This window comes from Pistacia vera, unplaced genomic scaffold (assembly GCF_008641045.1).
Source record: "Pistacia vera cultivar Batoury unplaced genomic scaffold, PisVer_v2 Contig46, whole genome shotgun sequence".
Classification (NCBI taxonomy): Eukaryota; Viridiplantae; Streptophyta; class Magnoliopsida; order Sapindales; family Anacardiaceae; genus Pistacia; species Pistacia vera.
This window is the reverse complement of record NW_022196290.1, coordinates 31,464-44,224: the sequence shown is the minus strand read 5'-3', so window position 1 is coordinate 44,224 and position 12,761 is coordinate 31,464. Positions and strand designations below refer to the sequence as shown.

General features: G+C 35.4%; 1 protein-coding gene across 5 annotated transcripts; it reads left to right on the top strand.

The window, feature by feature from the left end:
* Positions 1-7,981: 7,981 nt before the first annotated feature.
* LOC116144936 lies at positions 7,982-12,761 on the top strand. Of its 5 annotated transcripts, none has more exons than XM_031430365.1 (5): positions 8,028-8,096; positions 8,655-9,135; positions 9,760-10,427; positions 10,833-11,591; positions 12,397-12,525. In XM_031430365.1, the coding sequence occupies exons 3-5, from the start codon at positions 9,807-9,809 to the stop codon at positions 12,484-12,486; spliced, it is 1,470 nt and encodes a 489-aa protein (XP_031286225.1). In that variant the 5' UTR covers positions 8,028-8,096; positions 8,655-9,135; positions 9,760-9,806; the 3' UTR covers positions 12,487-12,525. The 5 variants fall into 5 exon arrangements, with proteins under 5 accessions (XP_031286227.1, XP_031286225.1, XP_031286226.1 ...); XM_031430366.1 differs by having other exon boundaries at positions 8,051-8,096; positions 8,771-9,135; XM_031430370.1 differs by lacking the exon at positions 8,028-8,096 and having other exon boundaries at positions 8,112-9,135; positions 9,760-10,136; positions 10,230-10,427.

The following is a 12,761-nucleotide window of genomic DNA, read 5'->3' as shown; positions in this document are numbered from 1 at the left end:
AGTAACATGAAGAACTGCATCAGCCGAATAGCTCATTCTTCATAAGGTTTTAGATCCATACTATCTGTATCTTTTATTATTATATTGTAAGTCCGTCAAATTGCAAGGCATAGCCATCTCCAAATTCATATTTCATCAATAGAAGTGACAGTATAGTTCTGTAGAAGTAAAATCAAATGCTATCAGTTTTTCTGCCAAGCCAATAATCTACCACACCAATACTGCCAATCTATTTTTGCTGCTGCCTACCACCTCCATTAATAGACTACACAAAAGGAGAGTTTTTATTCAAAAGCTGTCAAGAAGAGAATCCATTGAAGATTATCTGAAAGCATGATATCCATTACCTTGTGATACTATGAATTTGTTTTACTTGCAGGCTTTGCGTCTATTGGGTGGCTTCTTTGTTTCTGAATTTGCTCGACCAATACTTTCTGAGAGAGCTAAATCTAAATAGTTAGGATAATCTTATTTCTAAAATAGGAATGTTATTCATGTGAAACCTATTATATGTAGCGTAAATTGTACTTGTACTCTGGTATGCTCTTAGAACAGAGGGGTTGCTTATAACTACAAAGGATTTGCATTGTTTTGGCAATTTTGTTATTCTTGTGTGTTCATCTTCTTTCTCACAAACACAAGAAAACAACAATGTTTTCTTCTACTCCACAAAATTGGAAAGCAGGATCTGTTGTTACAATTTCACGTTTTTATGCGGTTAGGGAAGCTAAACTTCTGAGTTTTTTATTTTTGTAAAATTTCCGGAAGCAAGATGCATGAATAGGCCAATTGCTGAGGTGTTGAGGACCGCAACATTGGCTTAACTGAAAGACAATGAATTACAACATTACATTTTTTAAGTGGGGCAGTAAACTTCGGTTCCAAGAAAAAATGACCCTAATTCAATTTCAGATAGTGGTCTTAATAATAAGAAAGATGGGTAATGAATATATTGTAATTGGTAGCGTTGTGAATTTTCTTTCTTAGAGGGTGTGTGCAGATAATTATATCAAATAGATGGTACAAGATATGGACTTAGTTGCAATCTTAATTCGCTTTTGTGGTTTATCATCTTCCTTACTCAAAAACACACTTCATTTGTTTCTCAATTTAGGTATGGCAATAAGTTGAAATTTTGAGTCATTTGAGAACTCTTTAACTTCCTTCATTAATAATCATCTTGCCTTAGCATTATTGCTCACATTCTTTACTTCTTCAAACCTGGTTCCTTCGTTTCATAAATTTTATATTTTCCAAGAAGATATAGAAATACTCAAGGCATGTAGGACTGTTCATTTCTTCTTCATTAAGAAGCTAAAGATGATAAGAGTACTACTGCACCTTAACCTAACTGTATTACTTTTCCTAAAATTTTCGCTCAGTAAACTGTTTGATCCTCTCTAAAATCTTATTACACTTTTTTCCAGAATGTACTAGCTGGAACCAGGTACCATATCTAATTTTATAGATAATCAGTTACTTATATGTTTTCCGCCGTAGAATTGCAATATTTTTGGTTGAGAGGAAAAAATGGTTTTTGAAGTTAGCATTCACAAACAAATGGCATATGATTTGTAACAATATATGAGTCACGGCTACAAAAGATTGAAAGAAAATCTCTTTTCTTTTTATTATTAAAGCTTTTCTTTTCTATTTATATAGCTTTGTTCACTTGTGTTGAATACATATTTCTATCTTACTAGAAGATCAAAAGTCAAGGACAGTACAGTACATTTCAATTTTCTCCCTTAAGAAATAATAGGGAATATATCCTTGTTTTAATTTGTTCTCTATTTCATAGAGTAGGATTTGAGCATACCCTGTGTCAGGGGGAAATGGAACTTTTTACTATTCTTTAAGGGAACGGAAAAGGCTTCAAACAGATAACAAAAATCTTTAATTAACTTTTTCTCCGACTTGTAGGTTTGGGTACTTGAAACGGAGAAAGAAGAGAGAACATATAATCAACGGGTGAAACCTATTAGTTTGAAGGCCTTGGTGGACAAGGTGAGCAAAAAAATTATATTTGCTGAATCAAATGAGGAATTTTTTGATGTCCTCTTCAGTTTCTTGACGATGCCGATGGCAACAATCATCAGGCTCATCCATAATCGACCTCCAACTATGGGGATAGGCTCCATGAACAATTTATACGAATGCATTGAGAATCTTGATGTTCAATTATTCAGGAATGAAGCATGCAAGGAAATGTTGTTATACCCAAGAAATGCAGCTGCAGATCAGTTTAGGAGACTAAAATTGAATGTTGATGAGACTGGGCCGCTGAGGTACTTTGTTGGCGAATCCCGTGATTGCCCCCATTTAAGTCACTATAGAGATGTTATTTGTCCCTGTGGAGAGTGCATAAATGTTGAGAAGTTTCTGCCGGTAAAAAAAAAAAATCTTGCTCAAGATAGAGGGGTGTTTGTTAAAGAAATGACCCGATTTATGATAAGTGATTAATTACGAGTAATGCCCCCATCAACTGAAGAAAGCCTTTCTCTACTCTTCAATCTAGGACTGACCGATGGAAGCATCATCGAGAAGTGCAATCTTGACATAGGAGTAGATGAGGTAACTAGTGATTTTCGATCACGATTAGTGACCAGATGTGTTCTCTCAGGTTTTGAATTTGCTTGAGATGTCACTGGTATCAAAGTCACATTTGACAGAAACTTTTTTGAGGCCCAGTAAAACACCTGAGTTGGACCCAAAATATTTTGATATCGGCAATTATATTAAATCTGGAATGGAGGAACCAGCGTCAGATGTAAGCGGGAAGACTTCCATGATCAAGCTTACAGTTAGCAAATCCAAGAAGATGGTTTGTTATGCAGAAACAAGCGAAGATTTTGTTGATTTACTCCAGTTTCCTCACTGTTCCCCTTGGGTATGCAGTGAAGGAAATGCACACCGGCACTTGGAAAGGATGCATAAATCATCTATACAATAGCATTCACGAACTTGATGCTGAGCAATTTCTGAAATCAAATGAGCACAAGGCAATGCTTCTCAGTCCCAAGCTTGGCCCTATTTTGGCTATGAGAATCATCCTTTGGGCATTGAGGAAGCTAAACATCCACCTTACTATTATGCATATGCTGACACCGAACTGATTTCTGATGAAACGCTTCTCCCTTCAGGGAAAGATGACCCTAATTCGATATCAGATAGTGGTCTTGATAATTAAGAATGATGGGATAATGAATTATCTTGTAATTGGTAGCTTGTGAATTTTCGTTACTCTTTCCTGTTTTTTAGGTGCACTGCATTCATTGATGCAAGATCATGAATTTCTTTTTCTTTTATTTCTATGCAAATTGTTGTTTATTTGTTATGGAATAATTTCTTTATACCGAATTTTTGGCTTCATATGGAAAAACTAATGAAAAGTGTTATAAAGAATGGAAAAGGCCAGATTGGCTAGATTCTTTAACTAATTTTGTTAATGTAGTTGGGATGACAATTACTTCAATGCGGTCCCAGTTTGAAGTAAATAGACTTGGGGAGACTTTCAAACATTGGATTTATGTGATTGAGTATAAAATGGTTGGAAGGAGATAGGATTATAATTCATCTTTTACAAAAAAGATCATGAGTTGGGATAATATTGGTACTTGGTGGGCAAATAATCTAATGGGTAAAGGTGTTTGGGCTTCGATTTGTCGCCTCCTCTTAGCTGTGCGGTGTATTGCATTTGGCAGGAAAGAAATGCCTGTATGTTCCGGGGCCAAGGGCGTCACTGGTGTAGGATTGGCTGGTAGGTGTCTAGGTTAGTTAGGCTCCGTCTTATGAGCTTTCCCATTAAAAAGAATCCTTGGGTGCTAAGTCTGTTGGATGATTGGAATATCCCTAGGAATTAGTCAGGGATTGATAGTGGGTTAGTTGATGTTGGTTTCATTATGGTGTGTGCTAGTGTCTTTTCTTTTTCTCTGTGTGAGTTTTTTAAGTTTGGTGGGTGTCATGTGGGAATGTTGGTTTGTGTTAGGGATCATGTTTAGGGTCAGATTTTGTGTACCATGTGCATGGATCTAGGCCATTGTTGGAGGAGTGTTTCTTCCACTGGCTAGGCTTGCCACAGTGGAAGCAAACCACCTTCCCATCTTTGCTAACACCACTAACAGGCTTCAATGAATCTTGAGGCTTAGACTTGGGCTTAGATTTGGCCTTGGCTCTACCTTTGCCCCTTCTAGCGGCAGCAACAACTAACAACACTAGTTTTGACTTCCTCATATCTAGTTCTACAGTCTTGAGCATAGTCAAGAGCTATGGGAGGGTCTTCTCCATTGTTTCATATTGAAGTTCAATGTGAAATGAGAGAATGAATCAGACAAGGATTGCAGAACTAGATCCGTAGATAATTCTGCATTCATGATCAATCCCTAAGTTTCCAACCTCAGAATGTACTTAATCATATTAAGCACATTGTGGCTAACTTGGGGACCCTCAGCCATCTAGCATCTAAATAATGCCTTTGACGCCTCGTACCTCTTGTGCCTAGCATGACTCTGGAAGAGCTTCTTGAGATGCTTAACAATAGATAGAGCATCCAAGTGTTCATGTTGCTCTTGTAGTTTTGACGTCATCGATGCTAACATAGTACACTGTATAGTGTCAGCATTGTAAAGATACTTTGCAGAAGTATCTCTCTCCTCCTAAGTAGCAATAGGACCAGGCGTAGCCTAAATAGGCTCATCAAGGATGTATAACCTCTTCTCGGATTTGAGTACAATCCGAAGATTTTTATACCAATCTGTGAAGTTGGATCCATCCAACTGTTTTCCTTTTAGATAATTGATCACAACGATAAAGTGTTCTTTGTCATTTTGTATGATCTACAAGTGCATAAATTAACAGAATTAGTATCATATTATTAATTTAATTAATTAGGTCTTTAATCAATTAAACGCTCCAATTATTTTACTCAAGATTCAATAGCCCTCACTATAAAATTCGGGAAGGCCCATTGGTCTTCCTAGTGGGTCAAGATCCCATCAATTCCATTTTAAACCTTTGTTGATCAAAAAAGTCAAAATGGTTTGAATTAGGTAAGTCAACAAACTCAATTTATATCAACTAATGACACCAACCATTAATTTTCAAATATAAATTGGGCCAACAAACCAATTACACAATCCAATGACACCAACCATTGACCTCAGGTGTAACTCTTGGATCAGTAAAGCAGACACTATATGTCAACCCGTGCATCATTAGATTGCACTTCTCTACTATGACTCTAGTACATTTCAACCTTCATTGATCGAACAAGCCAAACAACTAGTTAAGTCTTAACCCAATACTATTAAGGAAAAACTACAATGTGACTTAGCCTCTCATTGCTAGAAGTGTACCCTTTGCTAATGCGAACAAGGTTATGATGAACAATGGTTTGACTAAGTCCATAGTGTTGGAAGGCGTTAACAAGACTTAATATCTTTAATGAGGGTTTTTTGCTTTTGGTCTCATCCATTTTATTATCTTTACTTACATTTTGTATCCATAACATTCACCCTTAGCATGCATACTAAGCAATAAAGATAAACGTGTTGGTCAATTGCTTTAACTAAACCAAATTCCTCGAGTATGAAGGAATTTGTAAGTCAACCTAGGTAATAGAAAATAAAAGAGGAATCTTCAATTCAAAAACCCGCTTTCTTCAATCTAATGCTTCTTCTTCTCGATCATTACATTAAATTAAAATAAATTCTAATTTAATTTTACATAAACAATAAAAAACCTTGATTTGCATGCGAGATGAGTAAGATGGGAGAAAGAATTACAAGAGAGTATAAAGAAAGACAAGGCACGTATGCCTTTTTTAAATTGACCCCAAAATTAACTAGTACTAGGTCTAAAGGCAAACGCACCAAACACCATGCAAACTCAAATATAAGAATATGCATAAATCAATCAAAAAATTAATTATGATCATTTTTGTAAATTTAGAATTGCCCCTTGATGTTAAACTTGTTTATTTAAACCCAAAAAGTTATATAAACATTTCAGTTTAGTCCCTTGTTGTTGGACTCCATCCAATTAGGCCTCTAAAATGTTTATAATATGCAGCAACATATTATGGAATTTTTTTGGTTCGCCATTAACATGCGACAACGTGGAAACAGCCCAAAAATAAGCCCATTGTGCAGGCTGCTTGTTAAAGTAGTTTTATGCACGTCGACGCATTCGGGCAGCAGTGTTAAAGACGTACTGAACGTGTACCAACATATTAGTAAGCTACTGATACAATTCGTGAATCAATTGACATACTATAGCATCCGTTATGACCGATTTACGAATATGTAGCGAATTCATGCGCACCAACGTTGCTTGTTTGTAAACCAAATGAACAAAAACTTACGTAGACCAACCAACGCGATCCTCACACATGTAATAACACGTGGAATTTTATTTTGCTAAAAAATATGCACCGTATTGCAAATGGGAGCGATTTTATAAAGAGTACAACAGGCTGCCCAAAACAGATATGTTGTGGGTAAAAACTCACAACGGATCAAGCACTTGTGTGAAGACACGACATGCAGGTCAAGGCCATGTGGGAAATCACATGGCCAACGAGATTTGGGACAAAAAAATTTGGAACGGCCGTTCCTTCATAAAGGTTGTTCCTTTATGAAGGAACGGTTGTTCCTTTATGAATGAACGATCGTTCGCAAATGTGTTGCGGCAACTTCGAACCAAGTTTCACCCTCTTCCAGTAAGAATTAGGAAAGACCCAAAACATGAAAGTTGTAGAACTGTTTCATATCTTCCATAGCTTCAAGAATAATGTCATTCCGAGCTGTATATCTCAAGTATTTACAGTTCAAAGAACACAGAAGTAACAAAGAGAAATGATAAACGATTTGCATCCATTTCATCCTTTATTATGCCAATGCACCACCTAAGGCTGCACAAAAAAGAGAATTTTGATTCAGAAGCTTTATGACATAAAATGAATTATTTGAATATCTCTTGTTGATACCTTGTAAAGTTGTTTTTCTTTCGCATCTGAATCTACTTTAACCAAAGTGTTTCTTAGAGAACCAAACGGAACATTAGGAAAAATATTTTTCAGCTAAAGTATGGAATGTTGTTCATGAGAAACCTATTTTACATATGTGTTCAGAGTTTGTCTTTGTATTCTAGGATAAAAAATTAGATTAACTTTTATATTATATTATGTAGGAGTAATGTTATACCAACAACCCATTCTCACAAATCTCTCTTACAACCCTAACATGTCAATAGATTAGCATTGTCACGTTAGCTGCCACCACACACAAGACACTATGAGAAACAAACGGTCGTTCCTTCAGAAGGAACGGTTGTCCCCTATGAAGGAACGGTGTATGTCCCTTTTGAAGGAACAACCATGTTCCTTCTTCTTCTTCTCCTTCTTGGAACAATCTTGTTCCTTCGTAAGGAATGACCGTTCCCTATGAAAGAATAGTCGTTTCTTTGGTCTAGTCAAACTTTTGTGTCTTGGGTGTGGTGGAGTTGCAGTGACAATGCCAAGTCAGATATGTGTCGGGGTTGTAAAAGAAGTTTGTGAGAATGAATTGTTGGTGTAACGGTACTTTAATTAAGTAGAAATGGATTTTGATTTGAATAATGAGCTAAAATTCTGTGGGCTTATTACCAACAAATGGGCCGGCGGTAATTGCTTTGTTATTTCTTCGGGCTGGACCTGTTTGGATTTTATTTGGGTACCCTCAGAAATGTCTTCTGATTACGTAATACCACAAATTTGGAAGTGCATGATTTTGTTAATGTTTCCAATTATAAGAAATTTTGCTTTTAAATAATTAAATTATTCCACTAATATAAATTTCTGACTTTAATTGATAAAATAAATAATTGGTTAACACTCAATTAATAGAAAAAAAAAAAAAAAAAAAACTTAAAGCCTCAATTTATTTAACCTCTATATGGCATTTAGCCAAAAGAGAGCTAAAGATGATAGGTCTACACAAAGTGATGCACCTTTAAGTTACTTTACCGTCTCTAAAACCGCTTTTTTTCTTGTTTTTCCCTTCGCTCTCCAACTTTTCCCAACACTGGCTAGCTAACTGGCTGCACTTGGCGATCCTCAGGTATCATACATAACTTCATCATAAATCTTCACTTCTTATATGATGTTGGGTTCTTGAGCTAGCCGATACATGAGTTTTGGTCTGTAGAGACTTTTCTATTAGTCGTTTAATCTTCTTCAAGTATATATGCTTTTAACTGTTATTTCAACCCCCCACAAAGCTATAAACATTGAAGATTGAAGTGATTTCAATGGGATTGAATTTAATTGTTTAGTTCCCGACTTCCAGTTATAATTACCAATTCTTTTCTCAGTATATTTAATTTTACAATGCATAAATTTTTGCTGTGGACAACAGCTTAATTTGGATCAAAGTCTTTAAATTATCATTTTACTTAATGAAAATGGGTATATTCTGGAAATAATTAAGTTCCAGTAGAAGAGAATTCAAAAAAGGCTATGTGTCTTTGTTCTTTTATTGAATAAAAATATGTTGCACTCTTAACGTGAGCACTGCTTATACAAGGATTTATATAAAATAAAGAAATTAACAACTCTGCATTATGTCCATAAGAACTCTATTGCTGAATGGAATGCATCTGGACTTGAATTTGATCAGATCCGATAGTGCTGGTGATTCATGCGTGATCTTCTCATCTTGTTGGACTATCTTTTTGGTTTGAATTCGTTGACCCGAAGTCTTCTTGATCACTCAAATTTTCTACTGATTTTTAGATCATTGTGAGGATTTTCATCCTTATCACTCCGAGATTTCTGGGCCTCTTAATCACTCCTTAGATCCTTAACGATTTTGTTGCCAGGCTGTAAGACATTGCTAACACCAGTATGGGTATTTTATCTTGGAATAATATGTTCTCTGTTGCAAGAAGATCAAAAGTCAAGTCAAGTACTGGACTGTTCATTTCTTCTCCCTTAAGAATTCTTGCCTTAAAAGGAAGTTGCTAAAGATAATGGACCAAACATGTACGGATACACCTTTAACTTACTTAAGACTTCTCTTCTACTTGATTTTCTCCACTCTCTGTTCTCTGAATCTTCATTGAACTCTTCTCCAGCCACAGTAGCTTGGTGATCACCAGGTACTATATATGTTTTTGTGATATAACATCAATTACTTTTTAAAGTTAAGTTCTTGAGCATCTGAGCTAGAGTTAATAGCATGACTATATGGGGTGTTTTCTCTGTAGAATTATGACTTGTACTAGTTATTTAATCTTAGCTTTTATTCACGAGTTTTTAGAATGTTTTAATCATTATTTCACTCCCAGAAAGCTCTAAACATTCATGATTTTAACAACTTGTAAACCTTAATTAATGATCAAATTAATTGCACATCTCCACCATCTTCTTGTTTTAATTTTTCTGATGATGTTCTTTTCTTGCCCATTGAACTCCTTTAAGTAAGTTTATGTAAAACTCATTAATTTGTTTAATGATTTATGTTTTTTCTAATGTACAATATGTATGCGAACATTTGCACTAAGTAAAAGTCCTTAAATCTTCCAGCCTTCTGGAGATCAGCTTAGAATCGTGGTGTTTTTGAATTTCTGCTTTCTGCAATTAGATTTTGTTTACAAAGTCCAATAACTATATATGCTTTTAGCCAGAAAATGAGCTTTTACATAGATTTCAAAATTTCTTGAAGTGTATGAACACAAGGCTTCAGGCTTAGATAGGTCATTGATTAAGCATTGATTTTGCAGATTTTATTCAGTATTTGAACAAAGCAAGATTTGAAAGCATATACCCAATGACTAAGGAACAAGCAAAAGCAATTAGCTTGAAGGCCTTGGTGGATAAAGAGAACAATAGAGTTATATTTGTGGAATCAGATGAGGATTTTACTGATGTTCTGTTTAGCTTCTTGACAATGCCCATGGGAACAATTATCAGGCTTATGTCTAATCATAATCAACCACCAACAATAGGGACAGGTTGCATGAACAATTTGTATGAAAGCATTAAGAACCTTGACATGCAGTGTTTCTTGAGTGAAGAATGCAAGACCATGTTGCTATGCCCCAGAAATGCTGCTGCACCTCAGAACAAGAGACTAAAATTGCAAGTTGACGATGGTGAGGTGCCGAGTTACTTCTTGTGCCCTAAGGATTGTACCTTTTATAAGCACAATTTACTGAGTCTCTACCCTAATGCTGTTTGCAAATGTGGGCAGCTCATGGATAGGACGATCAAGTTGTCAGATGCTCAAGATAGAGGAGTGTTTGTTAAAGGACGGACCCAATTTATAATAAGTGATGAATTACAAGTAAAGCCCTCATCAATAGAAGCAAGCCTTTCTGTGGTGTCCAAGCTAGGTCTCATGGACTTTAGCGCCGTTGAGGAGTACAACATCAACATAGGAGTAGATGAGGTAACTATTTCATTCTGATTCTAAATTTTAATAATTTTATCAGATTCTACCATTATTTGTAGTTAAGAACCGTTTTGTAGGATCAAACTTAGTACATGAAGAAACCAATTTGTACTTTTAATGAACATCTCAAGGAAATAATTCACCTTCAATGCACTTTGCTTTTTTAGAAGTAAATGATGGGAATTAAAGAAAAAAGGAAAGAAAAATGTTTCGCAGTTAAGCTAAAAATGTCAAAAGCTAACTAGTCAACAATTATAATTGGCAAAAGGTAGGGCTTTTGAATTTGATCTACTATCATCTTTTATTACATCAGCTATTTGAATATGATTATTAAGCTCACAATTTGTTAGATAGCTGAACTGTGGTTGTGTTTGTGACCTGTCACTGTCAGCCTTCTTTCAGGTTCTCACTTTGCTCAAGTGTTCACTGGTGTCAAAGAAACCTTTGACAGAAACTTTGTTGAAACAAAATTCAGCACCAAAGTTCGGCAAAGAAGATTCTGATCAGCACATCTATGTTGAATCTACAATAGAAGAATCAGAATCAAATGTGGATGGGAAAATTCATGTAAAGCTTATCATCAGTAAATCCAAGAAAATGGTTTGCTTTGCCGAAACAAGTGGAGAATTTGTTGATTTAGTCTCCAGTTTCCTAACTGTTCCACTTGGTTATATAATAAAAGAAATGCAGAGTAGCATTTCAAAAGGATCCTTAACTCACCTGTACAATAGTGTCCAGGAACTCGATGCTGAGAAATACTTGAAATCTAATGAGCACAAGGAAATGCTCATCAGTCCGAAGCTCGCCCCTGATTTTAGCCATGAGAACAATCCTTTAGGCATTGAAGAAGGTTTGCACCCAACATACTGTGTTAGAGAATCTTATAGTGAACCAACTGGTTATTATTTTCAACTGACTTCTGATGGTCAAATTCCTTCTGGATCTACTTTGAGAAGTTCAATTTTAACTGTCAAGGGTCCTAAGTCTCATTTTAAAGAAGCCACAAGAGGAGGATTTGTGACTGGACCAACAATGTTTACCGTAACTGATAATCTGGTCATCACACCCATGTCTCAAGTCCAAAGTCTGTGTCTTCTGAAAGAGTTGAAAGTATCTGTCAGCGATATTGAGGAGCGTGTTGTGCATGTGGGCAGTGAGAAGGTAAGTTGACATAAATATTCCAGTATTAAACTCTAACAAAGCATCCCATGATTTCTGATGGTAGTTTCTTTTGACTATTTTGAGATCTTGTTATAGAGATGCGTGGTGATTTTGGCATACAACCTTTAAGAATTTCTTCGAAATTCAATTCCCTATGATTTAACTTTAACCTGCTAGAATGTTACTATTGGAAACCATAAAGTATGATGAGACCAGCTATATGTATCATTTTCATTTTCTTAGTGCAAAACATTATTCTGGGACATTATCACAGAAATTCACCCAGCAAGGTGCAGCAAACAATATAAAGTTTCGTACATATATTTTAAGGTTTTTCCTTACATTGGCAAGAGCATTAGAGGTCTTATTAGCTTCTTTAAAGTAACAATGAAGAACTGTATCAGCCAAATAGCTTATTTCTTCATAAGGTTTTAGATTCCTCTACTATTTGTATCTTTTATTATTTTTATGTTGTAAGTCTTGTCAAATTGCAAGGCATTGCCATCTACAAATGCATTGTTTTCAATCAAATAGTAAGTGAAAGTATGGAAGTAAAATAAAAATGCTATCAGATTATTCTGCCTAGCCAATAATCTACCACACTAAGCTAGTGCCAATTCTACTTTTGTTTCTGCATTACCACCTCGCATTAATTAGACTATATAAATGGAGAGTTTTGATTCAAAAGCTGTTCAAGAAGAGAATCCATTGAAGATTATCTGAAAGCATGATGTCAATTCCCTTCTTGATACCTTATAAATTTGTTTCCCTTGTTGATACCTTATGAATTTATTTTACTTTGCAGGCTTTGCGTCTATTGGTGGCATCTTTTGTATCTGAATCTGCTCTAACCAATACCTTTTTGAGAGAGCCAATTCCAATACAGTCAGGATAATCTTATTTCAGCTAAAATATGAAATGTTGTTCATGTGAAACCTATTTATATATTGTGTTGAAATTTGTGTTTGTACTCTGGTATGCTCTTAGACCAGAGGGTATTGCATGTAAATATATTACTCCAAAGGATTTGCATTGTATTGGCAATTTTGAGTTTGCTTTGTGTGTACCATCTCTCTTTCTCACAAACACACAAGACAAAACTATGTTTTTCTTCTAATATGCACAAATTGAGAAACAGGACATTTGCGTTACAACTTTCAGGTTTTTATG

Coding starts and splice junctions, on each gene's coding strand:
- LOC116144936 (XM_031430368.1), top strand. CDS start 9,807: ATGACTAAGGAACAAGCAAAAGCAATTAGCTTGAAGGCCTTGGTGGAT. Junction 10,428..10,832: donor TCAACATAGGAGTAGATGAG/GTAACTATTTCA, acceptor GCCTTCTTTCAG/GTTCTCACTTTGCTCAAGTG. Junction 11,592..12,396: donor TGCATGTGGGCAGTGAGAAG/GTAAGTTGACAT, acceptor TTTACTTTGCAG/GCTTTGCGTCTATTGGTGGC.